This window comes from Lactuca virosa, chromosome 8 (genome assembly GCF_052849685.1).
Source record: "Lactuca virosa cultivar CGN04683 chromosome 8, Lactuca_virosa_CGN04683_v6, whole genome shotgun sequence".
NCBI lineage: Eukaryota > Viridiplantae > Streptophyta > Magnoliopsida > Asterales > Asteraceae > Lactuca > Lactuca virosa.
The window spans coordinates 30,501,079-30,523,659 of NC_136433.1; the positions used below are offsets into that span (position 1 = coordinate 30,501,079).

The 22,581-nt window shown below is 37.5% G+C and overlaps 1 protein-coding gene and 1 non-coding gene across 2 annotated transcripts; one reads left to right on the top strand and one right to left on the bottom strand.

Moving 5' to 3' along the window:
- The first annotated feature begins 8,543 nt into the window (after window positions 1-8,543).
- Window positions 8,544-10,676, top strand: LOC145132235 (Peptide-N4-(N-acetyl-beta-glucosaminyl)asparagine amidase A protein). The gene has a single exon (XM_079066942.1). It carries the CDS (start codon window positions 8,689-8,691, stop codon window positions 10,501-10,503), a length of 1,815 nt encoding a protein of 604 aa, XP_078923068.1. The 5' UTR covers window positions 8,544-8,688; the 3' UTR covers window positions 10,504-10,676.
- A 394-nt stretch (window positions 10,677-11,070) lies between these two features.
- TRNAK-CUU (transfer RNA lysine (anticodon CUU)) lies at window positions 11,071-11,143 on the bottom strand. Its single transcript has one exon. It is a non-coding gene; the product is annotated as a tRNA-Lys (tRNA).
- Window positions 11,144-22,581: the final 11,438 nt, after the last annotated feature.

Sequence of the window (22,581 nt, forward strand, 5' to 3'; positions counted from 1 at the left end):
TATGTGTTCTAGTACTTTATGTTATACTTTTTAACGAGATTTACGTCTTATTAGAACCCTTTCAGCTAATGATAATCCACCACACAAAGAAACGATGAGTGAAAATGACACTCATTTAACGGTAATTTTATATGTCGTTTCCTAATACATTTCTTATAGTGCAACTTCATGAATGAAACTTACTGTTGATTCAACTAACAAATTATTATTCTTTTACATATACTATTATATACTCTTATAAATATTTGTAAATTTGTATTTTAAACTTTTTAAGAATACAAGGTTTAAACCTTACTAACTTAATTAAATTTTAATTAATTAATATTTAAACCATTTAAGATTTAGTAATTATCTTTTAATTAAACATTTAATTAATTATATTAAATCTTTTTAAGAATTAAACAATGATCTTAATTAAATATTTAATTAAATCATATTAATTCTATCCCTTCAATTTCAAATTTAGGGTTTGACTATTTATCTAGGTCAAATGGTCAAATTTTAAGTAATTAAAATAACCATTAAAACTAGTAATTATCCTACAATTCGAAAAAGGCAAGAAAATTCTGAAATTTTGCTGGAGACTGGACCACGCCATGACAGGCAGAGTGCCACGTCGTGGTGCGACTCAACAGGTTATATTTTCGGTTTCTTCAAGTTTGATTCCAGTTTCATATAAGCACATATAATAGAAAATCTTGGGCTCTAATTGTTGGGATGCAAACCCAATCCCACATCGGTAAAAGAGAAACTATATGCTAGCACCAATCGGTTTTAGAAAAATGGAACCTTGTTGTTCTGCTATGTTGAGCATGGTTGGACTAGTAGTGATCCAAACAAATGGTATCAGAGCTACGGTCGTATCCCGAATGATATAGTTTGTGCAGATGGCGTAATCCCCAATAACTCCCAGTCCAACGAAGTTAATCCTGAAGCCTTGTATCGAAAGTCTTCATGATGGCCCAGGTCAGGTGAGCGTGTCCCGAGAGTATCGGCAGTATGAAAAAAGATTGGATATGATGAAAAGTCATTGAGGGGAGGCCAAGGGCGGAACTTGGGTTTGAGGGGAGGATTGTTGGGATGCAAACCCAATCCCACATCGGTAAAAGAGAAACTATATGCTAGCATATAAGGCAATGGGTAATCCTTTCTATCACCAATTGGTTTTAGAAAATAGAACCTCGCTGTTCTGTTGTGTTGATCATGGTTAGGCTAGTAGTGATCCTAACACAGATACCACCGATGGGTTTCTAGGTTACAAACATATATATATATATATATATATATATATATATATATATATATATATATATATATATATATATGCAACAGAATCATAAAACTATTTATAGGCACATGCAACCTAATGATCTATGATATTTTATCATTATAGCAACATACTATGAAACAATCAATCTAACCTACTTATTTGCAATAATAAATCAGATTAGGAAACATACATTTATTGTTGATGATTTTACATCACTAATTTTATTTAAGTGTAATAGGATTAATTTCTTGATCAATGTCACCTTGATAAATATTGAACAAGTTAGGATGGTGTGGAGTGCACATTTGTTTAAATTTGTCTTTGTTGAAAGTACACTGCTATGTGGGGGCGAAGCCCCGAATGAACAGGGATCCGAGGGCAGCGCCCCTGGGAGTGGGGTCCAAGGGGCGGCAGCCCCTGGCTGGATTTAAGTTCGTTTATGACAGTTTTTGGACAGTTTTAGGGCATAAAACTGTCAAGTAGCAGTTTTCAGACATGAAGTTTTTCTTATTATATGATCATTTTCAAAATCAGTTGGTACTTTTCTTCTTCATAACATCTTTAACATTTTCTCTTCTGTTTCTCTCATTTTTCCGAGTCTTGTCCGATTAAAGATTGAGAGTACCACCCAAATACTTTAATCTGAAAGTGTTACACACGATTCTCAGAATTTCCAAGTGTTTATACCCCTCTTTTCTAACATTTACTATAACTGAATATAGTAACTCTTGGATCTTCAACTTCACCTTGGAAATCAAGCACCAATAATATGGATGCATTTAATGGCTCACACCCAAAACTCTAGAACACTAGGAACGAAAATAAGATAGAGGAGGGAGAAGGAAAATCCGATTCTTGCATTGAGAATGCTAGGGTCAGATTTTGTGAGGCTAAGGGTCCCTATTTATAGCTAATGGATCTACAAAATAAAACCCTAATTTGGATAATTAAATATTAAGATTTAATCTCTTCAAGGCCTTTATCCTTATTAGCTATTAAGAGGGTTCCAAAACAATTCTAGAACTCCTAGAAATCGTCGGTGGTTCTAGAATTGTATTACTTGCTCAATTATGAATACTTACAATTCAACCCTTGCACTTTTAATTAATTATAATTAAATCCTAATTAATTATAAATTAATTCTACATAATTTCTAATTAATTTATTACGCATATAATAAATTAACAAATCATTTCCTCATACTCCTAAAGTCGTTTCTAGCTATTTCTAGTTATTGAGAGCAACCCAAAAAGGACTTTGTTTTTATTTCATAAAGTTATACAAATTTAGTTGTGACCTTAAAGACCTAATCCAACACTTACTTGGTGGATACATTATATGGAACTTCTTCTTTGGAGCTTCATGTTATATTCATCAACTTCCAATCTCCAATGAGAATCAAAGATTTCAAAGGTTATAATCTTTTCCTTTATATGATTTATTTATTCTTTCTATAATTGCAAAATGATCATTGGTGGGTTAAAATGGTTTTAAGTTTATTCACATTTTAAAGCTTTCGTTGCCCTTATTAGCGTTTTTGGGAAAACAATTTTGAATAAAACCCAACAAGGTAACGGTGCTTCTATGTAAGAAATCACACCTTGGGTGAGTCCTCTTGGTTGTGAGTCAGCATCCCTACCATTTACGTATCTTGGAGTCCTCGTGGGTGCAAATATGAACTTGATAGAGAATTGGAAACCGGTCATTGAAAGATTTCAATCTAAGCTCTCTACTTGGAAAGCTAAGACACCATCATTTGGCGGTAGACTCACTTTAATTAAACCGGTACTAGGTAATCTCCCTACATATTTCTTCTCTTTTTTTGTTTCCCCAATTGGGGTCATCAATTATCTTGAGAAGATTTAAAGACATTTTTTATGGGGGCGGGGAATGTAAAAAGAAAATCAATTGGGTAGCTTGAGATAAGATAATTGCATTTAAGGATGATGGTGGTTTGGGAGTGGGATTATTGAGAGCTCATCGCTCTCATAGTTAAATGGTGGCGGCGTATAAAGGTCGATTCTTCCTCACTATGGAGTCATGTTATAAAAGGAATTCATAACCTTTGTAAAAAAATCTGGATGATCATTTGTCCAAAAAATCTACTCCTGGACTATGGAATAACATTGCCAACATAAAAAATGTCTTACTTAAACTCAATATCCCTCCCGATCAAATTTTTAAGAAACAAGTCAAATCTGAAAATTATACCCTCTTCTGGCTGGATAATTGGCTTGGGATAACCACTCAAAAACTTGTTTCCTAATTTCTTTCAGATGGAAAATGTGAAAAGATGTTCGGTGGAGGAAAGAGTTAAAATTAGAGGTCCATCTTGGGATTAGATATCGATGTCGTCCACTAATATATGCTCCCATGAGCTAGCTGCTTTATCCTCGATTATTGGTAATTTCTAGCCTTGCTTACTCCCTGATTGTTGGATTTGTTGTATCACACCAGATGATATGTATGTCGTGGAAGTCCTCCACTAAAGGGTTCACTACAACCCCTACCTCATATGATGACAAGTTTATATGGGTTAAATAAATCCCCATTAAAATGTCGTGTTTTGTTTGGATAGCTAGAACATGGTGTATTCCCTCATCTTTAGCGTTGCAACATCGAGGTATTTCTATTAGAACAAGTGTATGTGATTTTTGTGGTTTGGTTGATGAATGCGATGATCACATCTTATCCTCATGCTCTTTTGAAACTACTACTTAGGAATGAATTCTGAGGTGGTGCACCATCCTTGTTACTAATTTTGATAAGGTGGATGAGATCTTGGATTTCACTGCAAACTAGGGCCATTGTCCTAAACAGAGAAAGATTTTAGTGAGTATTTTTTATGATATTCTATGGTGGTTATGGAAGACAAGAAACGACATAGTGCTAAAAAATCAATTCATCTCTCCAACTAAGGTCGATGATAACATCAAATCCTTGGTTTATATTTGGATTAGTGACAATAGACCTAAATATTCAAGTAATTGAGTTATGTATGCCCCTTTGTTTTGTAAGTAAAATATGTCCTTTGTACCTCTTTTTTCTCCCTCGTCTATTCGTTTGCTAGGCATGGGTTGTTTTATTTTCTTATTAATAATATTTACAGATTCCAAAAGAAAAAAAAATCGTTCTCTCTCGACATAATTGGTAATAGATATAAACTAGTGAAGGAACCCGCGTTGCGGGATTAGATCAGATGATAGACATGGCAGTAGATGTAGTTTACATTTGTAATATCTCGGCTTAATTCAGGAGTCGGAACTAATTTTCGAAAACGCTAAATAAATCTTCCTTTATAGATCTATAAGACCAAAATTACAAAAATACCCTTGTTCTAGTTACAAAAATCTCTATCACAATAAACATTTACCTTCATTACATTCATGTTACCAGGACTAATTGACAAATTCCATGGAATCCAATAAACCAGGTGTCACTAACCAAAGTTCATGTGTATTTGTGTGTATATACAATCATTTGGGTCCACTAAACCCAATGCAATTGACTCATTCCATCTATTAGGAACACTCTCAACACCAACTTCTTTCATGTGCTCCTCCAACTCTGGGTAAAATGTATTATATGGTGCCACGTGGCATCCATCAAAACATATCTCACATCATTAACTTTCATATATCAAACTAACAATCACAGAAAAAAGGTTGCAGTTGCATAAATGATTAAAGTAAAACATATTTATGGTTATCACAAACAATAAGTGGTTGTTGATTCACCCCCAAAAAGAATACACATTCGCGACAGTTAGCAATGAAGATACGCTTTGCTACTCTCGCACAAACTTAATACACACGACATGTTTTTTATACATCCAAAAGACATAAATGCCCTTGGAGACGTGTGCAAATTAAGATCTTTACCCTGTAAAAAGGTATGCCCTTTTCTTTTCTCACTTTGACATCAATCTTGTAAGCACTCATATCAGCTGTGAAGCCTCTAGCTTTAACAATGTCAGGAAAGGTCCCTTAGAGTATCGACCCGAGACAATTAATGGATTTACATAAAAGTCCGGAATACGAAAAGGGTATAATTGTATTAATCAGAACAATTAAGGGTCAAATTTTATAAAAAAAATTGAAATGAATACAAAAAGTGTGTGAGGGAGTGTACCTTATGTGACTCAAGAGTTTCTAGGCCATCAATGGTTACATTTTCAAGTACATGAGCTGAGGCATTGTTTAACAGTTTTGGTAACCGATCACTGATTAAATCTGGTAAAAATAAAGCTTTTTAACATTCTTTGTATATGTAAGAAAGGGCAAATTACAAATATACCCTCATAATGTTGATGAGACTGACCTACATCATATGCAACATCATAGCATCATCTTCCCATATGTGCAAGCATTTGCAAAAAATAGTGATTGCAGTATGAACCTGTGAATAATCTTGAATTCATTAACATGTACAAATTACAAATATACCCACATAGGGGATAATTAAAAAGAAGTCATACATACCTATGCCAAATGTGAAAAGTCTAGGAGAATTCATCCCTCCATCCACAAGGTCATCCTTTATTATATTACAAATATCTTTTTCATCTTCAACAGCTCCATTAGTAATAAGAAAAATGAAAGGAATTAACGTTTCTTATTCTTATTTTTAAAATATCATGAAAAAAGTCTTTCCAGTGTCACACATTCAAAGGCTAAAACACCTTTATGCACCAAAGTTATACTTTTTATTTATTTATTTATTTATTTTTATCATTTATGGTATTAATATGATTTTTGTTTTAAATTTATGCCGTTATGTTTTAATATGCTACAAAAGTCCATCTCATCACATAAGTTAATAAAAGATATACATCGGGCTCACGGGCTCCGGCTACTTTTGTATTGGTTCCCGCAAATTGACAAATTATATGTTTAGTTCACAAACAAAGAAAATTTTCCAAATTATGGACAGTAACCTGATGATTATACTATGAAACGGAAAACCAACATGGATGCATGAATTCAAAAATGTATTCATGTGGAGTGTAACTCTGAATGAAAACTCCATACAACAGAAAATCAGGTAAAAGGGTAAAATTGGAAGAATGAAGCAAATCAGTATATTATGCTGAGGATTTGGTAAACATGAATATAATTATCAAACAAAAATACCTACCTTACCCTAACCTGTTTAACTTAACCAAACCAATCAAATTTGAAAATAATTGTCTTTACCCTTTACATAAAGTGACATTTACAAAGAGCTAGCATTGTGTAGACAATAATCTTTTAACCATTTGTTGTTAAAGAGGCACTCATATTTATAAAAATTGACATAAAAATGCATTAATAGATTTATCATCAAGAAACCAAAAAAATATCATGCAGCAAAATTTGTAAATAATCATCTGAATCGTATCTATTGTTCATTTTGTTTGGTTATGATCATTTCTATTAGATTTTTAAAGAATCAAATTACAGAACTTACATCATCTAGTCTTGCAGTGTGAAGTTACATGACTTTAGCCAAAATGTCTGCATATAAGCAACCAAACAGATTAGAACAATAGAAAGATTTTCTTAACTATATAAAAAAAAACATACCACTTTCAGCCTATTTATCAATCAGCATTCATCATTTCCTATTTAGTCCATGCCCTAGCAGGTACATACTAATAACAAAATACAACATATAAGAAAAAAAAATACCTTTGTGCATCACAAAAATTAAGATTAATAAAACAAACTCTTATATTACTTGTGTGTTTAAGGCAGGGGAGTTGAATCTCTTATGGTAAGCATCCATAAAACAGCTTGTTTCATTTTCTGGTATAAGATCCATAAACGGCTCCATCTAGAATACCCAGTTAAGAGTACATTGATTATCATTCACCTACAATTACCCAAGAATAAGGTCAAATATTTTACTAACGATATGATGGAGTAAAAATACAGAACTTAGCTACATCAACAAACTGAAACATTGACATATTAAGGTACAATTCTTCCCATTTATCTACAAAAAGCAGATAAACAATCACACACATACATATGCTTTTGGTGAAAAACTAACAATTTCATGAGAAAATTGTCATTTCTCTAGACCTATTGTCCCAAATTGAGCACCTATGAAGGTAATTTAATTAAATTTAACAATCCAACAGGTGAAACATTACAACAAACAATTGGTGTGCATTGTACCATACCAAAAAACAGGAAACCATCTGTATTACACATAAATCAAAAGAAAGTATAGAAAAACAATAAAACATTTAGATTGGAGGAACACATCAACGTATCGGAACAAAGAACAAAAAGATCAATATTTGTCACCTGAAACAACAAATCAGATTCAAACCTTCATCGCATCACCAACCGTCACACCTAATTATAAAAACTGGGAGCAAATAGAGACAGAGAAAAGTAGAACTTCTGATCAGCTGCAATACACATCCGTGTACAGACGGTGGAATACATGTATCGACTTCTATCTCAGATTGTAGCTTCGAAGTTGTGAGTGTGACAACGACGCTGACGATAGGTGATGAGCGTTCTATTAGTAGATGGGGATTAGGATCTGATTAGAGATAGTTCAGTACTTAACCCCCAAATATGGAACGAACATGGAAGTAGTGGAGCTTGACTCGATTAATCGGTTGATGGGATAAAGTGTTGTGAATTTGGCGGCTACAATGGGCAAAAACAACGTAAGTAAACCCAATTGCTAGTTGGTACCAAGATGCAAACGAATCCATAGGCCATAGAAAACGAAATTGAGGGTTGATTTTGGAAGGTGACTAAAAAAATTGTAAAAGGAAACAGGGATTCGAGTTTTTCTACGATCTCTCTTGGGTGGGAGAGGCGGTGGAGGGAGCAACCGGCTCAAAAATGAAACTAATGTGGCAAATCATAAAAATGAGAGCGATTGAAGTGAATGGCGGTGGATGAAGGAAAAAAAGGATTCTGTGAGGAAATAGAACAGATACGGTGGGGTGGGAAGCACAATCGAAGAAGACGGCTTGAAAGCATCTGGTATTCAGATATCGAGACATCGGTGGTGGTGGGGTGTGGTGGAGTAATGTTATCGGAAAATAGAAACGGTGAAGGACAATGTATTGAGAACAGACAATCTCGGTGGAAGGAGAAAAGAACGCATGTAAAACAAATCACTTGCATAAACTAAAAGTAAACAAAAAAAAAATTGTCCAATCAACTCCTGTTCATCATGTAGTTCAAAATTAGTATATATATAAATTACATTCGATGAATCAAAATTTGACGTAGAAGAATCACCTACTCAAAGAAAAGTCCAATCCATAAATGCTCCCAAATTTACATCCCATGCCCTCAACGAGGTTACGAGGAAGCTTCGCAGTCTCCTTACACTGAACAGTAACACTCTTCTTTATAAACCCCCAAAATTTCAAATTCTTATCAAAATTTACAAAAACAAAAACTATGAAGATCCTGGACCTCCTTCTCCTCTTCCTCCCTCTCTTCTTCGCCATTCCAATTCAATCCTCATCATCACAGCCACATTTTCTCAGATCATCGACAAAAACTTTCAGTAATCAGAGAAGTGATGCCGCACCTCAACGGTACTTCGAAGTCACACACCCACTTCCCACCGACGACATTACTCCGGCATGCTCCGTCAGCGTACTCAATCACAGCTTCGGATACACCTACGGCAGTCCACCTGTCACAGTGAGCTACACCCCGCCTCCGGCGACATGTGAATGGTCCCTTGCCGTACTTGAATTCCGAGCTGAATGTAAAGGTGAGCAGTACGACCGTATCGCCGGAGTCTGGGTTGATGGAGTAGAGTTGTTGCGTACGAGTACTGCTCAGCCGACTGAAGATGGTATTTTCTGGAGTGTTCGGAAGGATGTGACTAGGTATTCTTCGATTATTTCTCAGCCCAATCTCACCCTCGCCGTTATGCTCGAAAACATTGTCAACGACGAATTCACCGGCGCTTACCACGTTAATATATCTTTCCTCTATTACTCCGATAAAGTCGCTAGGGTTCCGTTATCTATCGTTCCGGGAGAATCAGGAGCTAACTCGTTCAATAGAAAATTGATTTCTGTTAATTCACATGAAAATGAGAATAATTTAGAGGTCGGTCGAGTTTTAAATTCGTTGTATCCGTATAATAAGCCAGCAGATTTGGTTCTACCGATATCAGGTGCTCTTGATGAGGAGTTTTGGTTTAGAATTCAAGATGAATTTCATATCCAAACGACAAATCTTCAAATTTCTCAGAAGACTTACAAAGCGGTGCTTGAATTGTATGTTTCGTTTCATGGAGACGATGAATTCTGGTACATGAATCCTTCAGATTCATATGTAGAAACCAACCATTTGGCCACCGGAAGAGCTCACGGGGCATACCGTGAAGTATTGGTGACGATTGACGGTCAATTAGTCGGATCAGTGATTCCTTTCCCGGTGATATTCACCGGCGGAATCAATCCACTGTTTTGGGAGCCTGTTGTCTCCATTGGAGCTTTTGATCTTCCTACTTATGATATCGATTTGACGCCATTTCTAGGGCTTCTTTTAGATAACAAAAAACATTCAATCGGGCTTCAGGTTGCTGATGGTATCTCCTTTTGGCTTATCGATGCAAATCTACATCTCTGGTTGGATCATACAGATGTAAACGCTGAAACTGTGAAGTATAAAGTCCCATCAATGGAGATCCAACGTAAATCTGAGTTCGTACTCCTTGATGGAGAATTCGAAGTAGAAGGAGAAAGGAGTAGTCAAGCTACCGGATGGGTAAATTCAAGCTTCGGCAATCTGAAAACCCAATTTACCGAAAAAACCAAATTCAAGAGCAAGCTCAAGTTCAAATCAGAGGGAACTAAGAAAGAACTCGACCAACAGATCAAAAGGAAGACGAAAATCAAAATCTCAAATGAGATGGGTCAATTGATTGGAAATTTAGAAGTAAAAATAGATTACCCTCTGAAGATCTCCATGGATACTCAGCCCGGAGTAGATAAAGACACCTCTTTGATGATCACGAAGGTGGAGCAAGAACGAAGTGAGAGGTTTTATGGTGAGAAAAAATCTAGGGTTTTGAGTCACAAGCAGAATTGTAATGGTTCGATGGTGGTTATGGGTAATTCTGTTCTATCAGGTTCAGCCGATAATCATCAGAATTACAATTACCAGGATGAATTTGGTTGTTATTCTCGAAATGTTGGTGTGGTGGATGGTGATGTTGTTGGGGATCAAACGTTCTTCACTTGTGAAGCTTAGTTCTCATTCCACTGGTATTTTTTTGTTTAGTTTACTTTAGTTGTGTTCATGTAAAATAAGCTGCCATAGTTTTGAGGCATTTAGCTTTAGTTATGTTTGGAATAAAAACTCTATGTATGGTTGTAAATAATTGACTTAGCTTGTTTTTATGGCAAAATCAACAGTTTAAGTTTTCTTATGGTTTAAATAATTGATGTTATGATTTATGGTTGATGACAATAATGTATCAAGATTGGAGCTTGGATTTAGAAAGGTAAGCAAAGATTATATCTGTGCATTTGAAGTTGAATGGGGGTGATTTGATTGTGTAGGTATTTTGGTGACCTTTTTACAGTTTATTTGGATGATTTGAAAAATATTATGATGAAACCAGCAATGTAATTAAAGGTATTTTTTTATTAAGAAACGTATAGTGTTTTAAAATTGGTCAATAGTATAAGTAGTCACATTTCCAAAAAAAAACATAAGGTAATAAAATCAACATTATTTTCAAAATAAAATTTAGACTTGTGCCTTTTTTAATAACTCTGTTAGTGTGTTGACAACCGAATTAAGTAAAAAGATGATCGCCCACCGTGGGGCTCGAACCCACGACCACAAGGTTAAGAGCCTTGCGCTCTACCAACTGAGCTAGACGGGCTTTTTGTTAATTTTGTTTTATGGATAGTAAAATCACGAATGCTGCTTAATCCAAGTCCATAAACTTCAAATTTAATCATTTGAGAGATTGAAACACCTTTCGCCACACCTATTTATATACGCATTTATATGTAAATTCAAACTTGATTCTAATTTATACAATTTTATCTATCTAATAAATAATACAAAATTATAAAGTTTTCAAGTTCATAATTTTCTCTTTTTAACTTTACTTGACTTTGTTAGAGTTGATGTAACATTAAAATTATATTATACCTTTCTATTATTTCCTTTTTTTTACTTTAGGGTTATCCCTTAGGTAGGGCTTCAAGGAAAGAGAAATCTGTCACATGCTTAAAATGCAAAAACCTTGGTCATAACAAAAGGAGTTGCAAAGTCAGAGTAGTGCAAGTGGTGTAAGTAAAAGGAGTGCAAGTGCTGATGGTGGTGCAGGTCAAAGCAGTGCAAGTGGTGTTGGTGGTGCAAATCAAAGAAGTGTAAGTGTTGCTGGTGAGAAGAGATCAAGTAGGGCTGGTAAAAGCAGTGCAATTGGTGTTGTTAATAGGAGACCAGGTGGGGATGGGAATAAGGGAAAGATAGCAGTTTGAAAGCATCCTAGTTGTTTTATTTTGTAGCTTAATGTAATGGCTTTTTTACACTATGCAATGTGTTGATGTTTTTGTTAACATTATGATGATCTTTTGTTAACATTATGATGATCTTTTGATAACATCTTTATCTTTTGTTAACATTATGATGATATCCTACTATCTTTTGATAAAATCCTACTATCATTTGTATGTCATTCCAATTACATTCCAACAACATTACACAATTCCATTCTAATTACAATCATTACACAATTACAATCAAACCAAAGTACATTCCAATTATAATAAAACCAAATTACATTACATTCTAGTTAATTACAATCCATTCCATTCCATTCCACTACAATTACATTTCATTCCATTCCAGTCAACTAAAATCCATTCCACTAAAATTACATTCCATTCCAGACAAAAAGCAAAAACAAAAGGTTTGAAACCAATTACAATGCAATTGCAGTGCAATTTGTAAATTAGAGTTGCCACAAAAAAACTCAATTGCACAGTAGCAAAAGCCTCAATTTTTTATTTTTATTTTGAAGCTCTTTCATTTTGTTGGCATGAGCAGAGCTATCTTCATCAACCCAACATAGAAACCCACATCATGGTCCCTGCAATTTCAGTAATTAGGTCTAACTTTAATTAAGTGTTTAGAGCAAGTGAAACATCGATTAAACCTAAAATTATCGTTCCGGTACAACAATAGAATCACTTTCCATGGTTTTTCTTAGTCGTCGAGGTTCGTATAATAGTTAGATAACCACAATCACACCTTATCTCCATTAGCGTTTTTTGAATTGAAGAAGTTGCAGAGAAGACGAATAGATGTCCAAGTCGTAGAGAAGAAGAATGGCTGGCACGTATTTGAAAAGCATTCTTATAAGGCTTTTAATATTAAAAAGGCAAAAATACCCCTGGCCTGTTAGGCATGTGGGGCGTATTAACAAAGAGGGATAATGACAAATGGACGTAAGAACCAAGCGCGTATTAAAAGCAATTGTTAGGGATGCCCAATGTGCAAAATAAAACATAAGGACCAAACACGAAATTTTTGCAAACCAAAAGGACCATTTTAGTAATTTGTTTCATCTATAATGTTATCCTCATGAATTCAAAAATCACTATCATCACTATCTGATAAGTCCTGAGAATCTGTAACATCCCAAAATCATGATAAAATTTTTGTTTTTCAGTTTAAGTAAAAATCATTGTTCAATCAAACCCAAGTCATAAAAAGCAAATATCCAAATACAAATATCCCAAAATCAGAGTATCATAAAATCTCCAAAATGTATCATTGAAGGATGTGTATGATCACGCCTTCGTCTTTCCCTGATCCTCGGAAGTACCTGAAACATAACACTTAAATGGTAAGCCAAAGCTTAGTGAGATCCCTGAAATACCCCACACAACAGAACATATACAAACATGCATGCTGGGTCCACAGTCATCGGACTGGATTACCCTTGGGTCCACAGCCATCAGACTGGATTACCCCTGGCCCACAATCATCGGACTGGATTGCCTCAAACCAATCTGTCATCATACTAGAATGCCCCAGTCTGTTGGCTTACACACATAATAGTAAAGCCTCAACCCATACCGCACTATGTCCACATATGCAAAAGATAAATCATATACAACATAGATAATCATACATATCTACAAATCACTATAGCATAGTAACATCCAATATACTAGGATACATAGCCTAGTGGGCCGACATTGGTGCCTTCGACCCACGAGTATAGTGAGGAAAACTCACCTCAATGATATAAAGATAGCATAACCGAATGATGCTCCAACTACCGGCTCTACGGGTCACCTGTACAACACCCATGGACCAAGCCTCAATCTACTACTCAAACTATCCTAAATAACCTAAAGTTAAACTTGGTTAAAGTCAACGGCTAACGGTCAAAGTCAAAAGTCAATCCAGCTGGTCACCACGTCGTGGCCACTAAATGACAAAATAGATGAGTCTTAGCCCAGTCATCACAACGTAGAGACCTAAGCCACATCGTGGGTATTGGGTTCCTAACAGCTTAATGGGTTAAGCCGTCTTTCTTCGATTCTAAGGGCTCAAAAGCTCAAATCTAGTCCATACTATGGTCTAAGTGGATAAAGTTTCCAACTTTATCCCTTTAGACTCTCCAAGAGGTAAGGGTTTCACTCCTAGGTCCAAAAGGGGCAAAATATAACTTGGCTTAATTCATTAAGCACTTAATGTAACATCCCGACTCCCATGTATTGCATTTATTTATTTATTTGTTTTTGGGATTTAATGAGTGACTCGACGAGTTGTGTGTCCGACTCGTCGAGTAGAAATGGATCAGTCACGTGGGTTTAATGACCGACTCGACGATTCAGAGAGCCGACTCGCCGAGTTAGCGTTGTGTGAGGAAACCCTAAATCCCCGGTTTGGGGCCTATTTAAGGAAACTTATGTCCTCATTTCAGCCTCACCAGCTGCCCAACTCCCCTGTGTGAAACCCTAATCGGCCATTGAGCTAAGAGAGAGTGTTTGAGCTAATATTTGAGTGTTTTGGTGCATCTTTTGGAAGGGAAGAAGTGAGATACAAGCAAGGAACAAGTAGAGGCTGTGGGATCCAGTATTCTTTCACTTGGAGCTTCTGTTGAAAGGTAAAATCCATCACCTTGATCATCATGTTGTTTAGATCTTGCTAATGAGGAACTTTTGGGGATTTTTCCATATTTCCTTGAAGATTTGGTATGACTTGTGCTTGCCAAGCATTAAGACATCAGATCTGGACCTTGTGAGGTCCATAGAGCCTAAAGGTCCCAGCTTTATTCAGCCATAAAAGATTTATTGTGCTTAAACACCTTAGTTAGAGCTTATAGTGGCATTATGGAGCAAATATGCCATGCATGAACGTAAAGATCGAAGCTTTACGTGACATTCGAGCCTTGGGAGGCTAGATATAGAGTTTGGAGTGGTAGATCTACCTTAAAAACGTGTGAATAAGATTTTGACTCAAGGGACTCAGCGAGTCAATAAGCTGACTCGACGAATCGGCTAGGGTTTTCCTCGATGAGTCTGGACAAGGGTGACGCGGCGAGTTGACGAGACAACTCGACGAGTTAAGTTGGGTTTTCGCGACGTTTTGAGGAATAGTGGGGACTTGGCGAGTCACATAGGTGCACTCGGCGAGTCGGGTCAACATGGACAATTGACTCGAGTGTTGACTTCTGTTGACTTTAGGGTTTGGCCAATCATGACTTATGGAGACCATGGAGGGGTGAAATGGTGTTTTTCCCAATCCAAGAGTTAGATTTAGAATTTGTGATTAAGGTGTTAATTAGAGATAATTATCACATGTGATTAGGCGGAGGCCAGATTCGGTGATTCATGTTTGAGGAGTACACATTTCCTTAGCTTTCTTACGAGGTGAGTCTTCTCACTATACTTACCATGAGTGGTATCCATGTGTGACTGGAGGGTCTTTTGTGCTTATTTGAGTTATGTGATATTATGCATTTTGTTTGTGTGATATATATGCTATATTCTGTGTTTACCGAGATAGGACCGGAGGGTCCAAACCGAGTTGTGGAACCGAAGGGTCTTCACTGAGATACTGGACTGGAGGGTCCAACCGAGTTGTGAAACCGGAGGGTCCTCACTGAGACAAATGAACGAAGGGTCCACACCGAGACGTATGAGACCGGAGGGTCCATGCCGAGTTATAGCCACGAGAGGCTTATTATTTGTATATGTGGTATTTTGGGGAACTCACTAAGCTTCGTGCTTACCGTGTTATGTGTTATGTGTTTCAGGTACCTCTCAGGACCGCGGGAAGGCACCAGCATGATTGTACACACCTGTTCGAGACTATGTTGAGGAGTCTAGGATTTGACATTATTTGTGGATTATGTTGACATTTTGAGACATTTGTGGTTTTATGAAATACAATATATGAGTTTTATGTGCTTTTAAAAACGAAAATTTGGTTTGAAAATTTACGGTGTTATAAGTTGGTATCAGAGCCTTGGTTTGAGGGATTCGGATGCACCTTCGGGTATGTCTGGAATCAAACTGAGGATTTGAGAAAAATTTTCAAAAGAAACGATTTTTCTAAAACCGAGTAAGAGTTCCTAAGAGAAGAACGAGAAGGAGCAGTGTGTACAATCTGCCAGAGCCCGAACGGTGGTTTCCCAAAATGCCCTTAGTTGTTTACTTTATGATATATTTATGAGATGTTTATGAGATATTAGAAATGATGGGTTTGAGCCATAAGAACTTTCCTATGTGCACATGCAAACCCTAATGCTTGGATCTAGGTTTCTCTAATTGAACATGCAATGTTTCCAAGGCTTATAATGCTAGATCTAGAGATAACAATTGAATCATAACACATGTAATCAGATCTAGAAGAATACCTTAAGTTGCTTGCTTGAATCTTCTTGTTCTTGGAGCTTAGAGTCACAATTGTCACTCCTCTAATGGCTTACAAACACCAACTAGCAAGAGGATGATTTGGAGAGAGGGAAGAAGTGAGAAAATCGGCTCTAGGGTTTCAATCTAACAAGAGTGGCTGATTTCCCTCACCCATGGGGTCTATTTATACTATGAGCTACTAGGGTTACATCCTTAACCCTAATTGAATAACTTAAGCCCTAAGCAATCCAAAGATCCTTCTAGATATGAGGCTTGGACGAATTTAAGATATCCTAACCCTAAAATTCAGCCACCCTAATATCCATAAGGATTCATAGCCCAAAAACACAACTATCACACATTTGACAGTTTAAGACCCTTTATTCAATTAACCTCTTTTAGTCACCAAATTAATTCCTAATTAATCTATGACTAATATTAATCAAATAATATTATTATTCCTTTAATATATCATTCTCATAATATATTAATATAATATATATCTTCTCTCTTTATAAATCACCCTATCAAGTTGCTATGGTGAAGGCAACCCAAAAGGACCATGCACAACCGGGTCAAGTACTTACCAAATATAGTTACGGGCTTAGACACTAATCCAACAGTCTCCCACTTGGATAAGTCTAGTAACTATGAATGCAAGTCTAATCCAATTAGCAATCGTAGCTCTCAAAGACGCTGTCAAACTCTGATCTTATCAGTAACCTGTCCTTTAGATAAGGGATCGGTAATCCTCTGTTCTAGATATCGTGCGGACAATCACATGGAACATGGTCATACTTATTGTCCAGCAATTGGTTTCTCGATCTCAGATTCATTTGACATAGAACTTAATTGAACACATCAATTCAGTCCTGACCGGGCCCGACACATAAGTCAAATCAAATCATCGAGGGGCCCTGATATCGCTTTTACCCTCTTAGGATAAAAGGAACAGATAAACTTCGACTTATATGCATTTACTATCCACTAATCAAATCATACACAACAATGTGTTTTATAACATCAAGTTACTGATGCGTTTACGCATTATCAATGCACAACTAATTAGCAAACAATAAACCATATATCTAGGTTTTAAGACCATATGATATTACCATCTTGCAATCACTCGTGATAAATTCCATGAAGTGATTCCATCAAGTGGGGGTTTATTCCAATGCTCAAATCAAGTTCATAAGCACTCATGAACGTTGTAGCAAACATTTGCTATGTCTAATACACTTTAGACAGTCTACACACCAATTCATGACAGTCTTCATTCATATCTACTTCCAACATATGAACGACTGTGGACCTTTCGAATAATTCGATTATTATCAAATAATTCAATTATTCAGGAAGTCAAAACATGCAAAATGAAACAATAGGTAAATGATTAACATAAGACAGTAACTTTACTAATAAATAACACTCCTTTATTTAATCATCGAATGTTAATAACAACTTATCTATTACACGTTTCCAAACTATCTAATCTAAACTAATATCGTCCTTCAGCCCAATGCTCCTAGCGTGCTGCAAATGCTTAACCCTGCTCAGTCCCTTCGTAAGCGGATCTGTTGGGTTATCCTCTGACGATACCCTCTTTACTACGAGGAGTCCCTCTTCCACCCGATGTCGAATAAAGTGATATTTTCTGTCGATATGTCGAGATCTACCGTGATCTCTTGGTTCCTTGGTCAAGGCAAATGCTCCTTCATTATCACTGGAAAATCTCCACAAGCTCCTTTATGGCTGGCACAACTCCAAGGTCTCCAATGAAGTTCTTCAACCATATTGCCTCCTTTGATGCTTCGCTCGCTGCAATGTACTCTGATTCGCACGTTGAATCAACTACAGTTTCCTGCTTGGAACTCTTCCAAGTTACTGCTCCTCCATTGAGGGTAAACACCCAGCCCGACTGCGAACGATAGTTGTCCCTGTCGGTCTGAAAGCTGGCGTCGCTGTACCCTCGCACCTTTAAGTCATCACTCCCACCGAGGACTAGAAACCATTCCTTGGTCCTCCGAAGGTACTTAAGAATGTTCTTGACTGCGATCAAATGCGCTCTTCCAGGGTTCCCTTGATATCTACTGACCATGCTCAAAGCGAAGGCCACATCAGGGCGAGTACAAGTCATTGCGTACTAATCGAGCCGATTGCGGAAGCGTAAGGTACTCGACTCATCCCTGCTATCTCGACTTCAGTACTCTGACTCTGAGTCTTACTCAATTTGGCATTACTCTGGATTGGTAACTCCCCTTTCTTTGAATTCTCCATACTAAAACGTTTTAGTACCTTGTCCAAGTAAGTATTCTGACTAAGTCGTATTAGTCTCTTACTTCTGTCTCTCACTACCCTTATTCCCAAAATATAGGAAGCCTCTCCGAGGTCCTTCATAGCGAAACACTTCCCAAGCCAGGACTTAACCTCCTGCAGTGTCGGGATGTCGTTTCCTATAAGCATTATGTCGTCGACATACAATACGAGAAAGCTTACTACACTCCCACTGGCTTTGACATATACACACGATTCATCTTCGCTTCGCAGAAAGCCAAACTCTTTGACCTTCTCGTCAAAACATAGATTCCATCTACGAGATGCTTGCTTAAGTCCATAAATGGACTTCTCAAGCTTACACACTTTATTGGGATGCTTCGCATTGACAAAACCATCTGGCTAAGCCATGTAAACATCCTCAGCCAACTTCCCATTAAGGAAAGCGGTTTTGACATCCATCTGCCATATTTCATAGTCATGAAATGCAGAAATAGCCAGCATCACCCTGATAGACTTTATCTTCGCAACTGGTGAGAAGATTTCGTCGTAGTCAACTCCAGGAGTTTGAGTGAAACCCTTCGCAACCAATCGCGCCTTATAAGTGTGCACGTTTCCATCCACGTATGTCTACCTGGTATATTGTCAACCAAATTCCAAACTTGGTTGTCATACATGGATTGGATCTCGCTATCCATAGCCTCTTTCCACTTTGCAGACTCAGGGCCTGCCATGGCTTCCTTATAGCTATTAGGTTCGTCCATATTCACTAGTGTACTATCAATAATGAACGTATCCCCTTCCACAATAATATGAAAACCATAAAACTGGGGTGGAACACTAACCCTTTCGGAACGTCTAAGAGGTAAGGATTCGTCAATTGGTTCAACCGGAGTTTCCTCCTCGGGTTGATCGCCAGTGTTAGAGGTTCCTTCATCGCTCGACTCTTGAAGCTCTTCAAGATCGATCTGCCTCCCACTGTCTCCTTGGCTTATGAGTTCTCGCTCTAGGAAAACCCCTCTCCTCGCAACGAAGACAACATTGTCACTCGGTCTGTAGAAGATATATCCAAAAGATTTATGTGGGCAGCCGATGAAAATACATCGCTCACTACGAGGTTCGAGCTTGTCGTGAGTTTCTCGTCTGAAGAAAACCTCGCAACCCCAAACCTTGATGTGTGCTAACGAGGGAGCTTTCCCTGTCCACATCTCGTGAGGTGTTTTGGCAACCTTCTTCGTAGGTACTAAGTTAAGGATATGGGCGGCAGTCTCTAAGGCATACCCCCAGAATGAGATAGGTAGTGAAGCACGACTCATCATGGAACGAACCATGTCTAGCAAGGTTCGATTACGCCTCTCAACTACACCATTCAATTGAGGTGTTCTAGGTGGCGTCAATTGTGAAACTATTCCACATTCCTTGAGGTAGTCGTGGAATTCAAGACTTAGGTACTCTCCACCTCGATCAGATCGAAGCATCTTGATTTTCCTGCCCAACTGATTCTCCACTTCTTGTTTAAACTCTTTGAACTTTTCAAATGTTTCTGACTTGTGCTTGATTAAGTAGATATACCCATATCTGCTATAATCATCTATGAAAGTCACATAGAAGCGATTCGCGTCCCTTGTGGTGGATCTAAAGGGTCCACATACATCTGTATGTATGAGATCCAATAAACCCTCACCCCTCGCACAAGTGCCAGTGAAGGGTGACTTGGTCATCTTTCCAAGTAAACAAGACTCGCACACGTCATCATCCCTAAGGTCGAATGACTCCAACACTCCATCCTTTTGGAGTTGGGCTATGCATTTCTTGTTGACATGTCAAAGACGACAATGCCACAAGAAAGCTTTATCCATACTATTGGAAGAATCCATACACAACACATCATTTCCTAAGTTGTCTACAACCATCACAGTTTCATATATTCCATTACAAGGCAATGCTTCAAAATATAAAGCATTATTAAAATAAGCATAAACAGAACCCTTTTCATTATCAAATGAATATCTAAAGCCTTGTTTATATAAACCATGAAATGAAATGATGTTTCTAGCCATATCTGGCGAATAGCAACAATTATTCAAATTTAAATCTAAACCATTACTAAGAACTAAGGAATAAACTCCAATCTTGGTCACAGGCGACGATCTTCTGTTTCCCATGATCAGATTCATCCTTCCACGCTCCACATCCCTATTTCTTTTTAGTCCCTGCAAATCAGAACATATGTGAAAACCACATCCTGTATCAAGAACCCATGAAGTAGCATGTGACAAACTGTTAGATTTAATTGTGTAAATACCTACGAAAGATGGCTTGATCTTCCCATCCTTGATGGCTTGCAGATATTCTGGGCAGCTTCTTTTCCAATGCCCTATCTTGTGGCCGTAGTGGCACTCTGTCTCTTTGGGGTTCGAGTTGGGTTTAGCAAAACCAACTTTGGTTCCACTAGAAGAGGTGGCATCTTGGGACTTTCCCTTGTGGTGGCCCCTTGATGAGGCCTTCCTCTTCTTACCCTTCCCTTGCCCTATTGCCAAGACAGGGGTAACAGCTGGAGTGGGAGGTGATGCAACAGATTTATCCTTGAGGTTGCTCTCAGCAGTCCTCAACAAGCCCTGAAGCTTGCTCAAGGAGACCTCTTCCTTATTCATGTGGTAGGTCATGCGGAACTGGCTATAGCAGGAAGGCAATGAGTGAAGGATAATGTCAATTGCCAGCTCTTCATCGAAGTTCACATTCAACTTCAGAAGGCGATCAACATATCTCTGCATCTTTTGCAGATGGGTAGTAAGAGACTCTCCATTTCCCATTTTGGTAGTGATCATCGTAGTGATGATCTCATACCTCTCTTTCCTGGCGCTCTGGTGGTAGCATTCCAGCAGATCCTGGTGCATCTCGTAGGGGTCCTTGTCCTCATAGGACTTTTGAAGTTCAGCAGTCATAGTCGCGAGCATGATGCAATGGACTTTCGTGGCATCACGCTCATGGGCCTCGTAGGCCGCGATCTCATCGGCTGTAGCAGTTTCGATATCAATCTCCTTAAGCTTCTCGTCGAGGACATATTCTTTGTCCTCGTAGCGAGTGACCATACGAATGTTGCGGATCCAATTACTGAAATTGGTCCCATCGAATATCACTTTCCCACACAAGTTCATGAGTGAGAATGAACCAGAGGACTTTGACCCAGAAGCGTTGTTGTTTGCGTTCGACATCTGAAATGGAAAAAGAACAAAGTTGATTAGAAATGAATTTCCCAAATTAATCACCCAAATGAAAAATTAGGGCTAGGAACCAACAACATTATTCACAAATTAGAAGAGGGATGTCGTAATCTAATAAGTAAATAATTTGAAGGCAAGTGAATGTCGATTCGCTAATTAACCACCATGAAAAACGAAAAAGAAATTAGGTTTTAAATGTATTGAAAAACTCCTAGATCTTTTGAGATACATTGAACTTTTCAATGGCATGTTTAAATCTCAATATGCCCCTCTCGTTTGTGACTGGGATGCCGAGGATCACAAAGTGGGTGTGAATAACCATGCAAATGTACATGGTGCCCTCATTTTTACAGTTACCTATTCGATGTGCTGGTTAACCACACACGCTCCATCGAACTATAACAAACAATGAGTCACCCTTTGCCACCTTTGCTTAGAACCCAATTAATGTGACGGTTAACCACACGCCCTCCATTAATGTCTTAGCAAGGGTACAAAGTGTAATTTCATGAGATTGCATCAATTCACTTTTTCCTAAAGTAACTAAGATTGGGAATTTTGTAAAAACGTTTAGTTACTTTATATAGATTCATTATACTTTTAATGAGGAAAGGTTTGCCCGATCCTACCCGTTCGGCTAACGACCCTCCACCAATCAAGGAAGCGGTGGGTGAGAATGGACACCCATTAAACGGCCATTTTATAGGCCATAACCTTATACCCCCTTATAGATTGGCTTCGTGAATGAGGTCTACTAACGGTAAGACTAGCATTTAAGTTATACACACACACACACACACACACATATATATATATATATATATATATATATATATATATATATATATATATATATAAGGTTTGAAATTTAAATTATTCAAATTAAACTTTTAATCACAACACTTAAATTTCAAAACTTGAGGACAAGTTTTGAA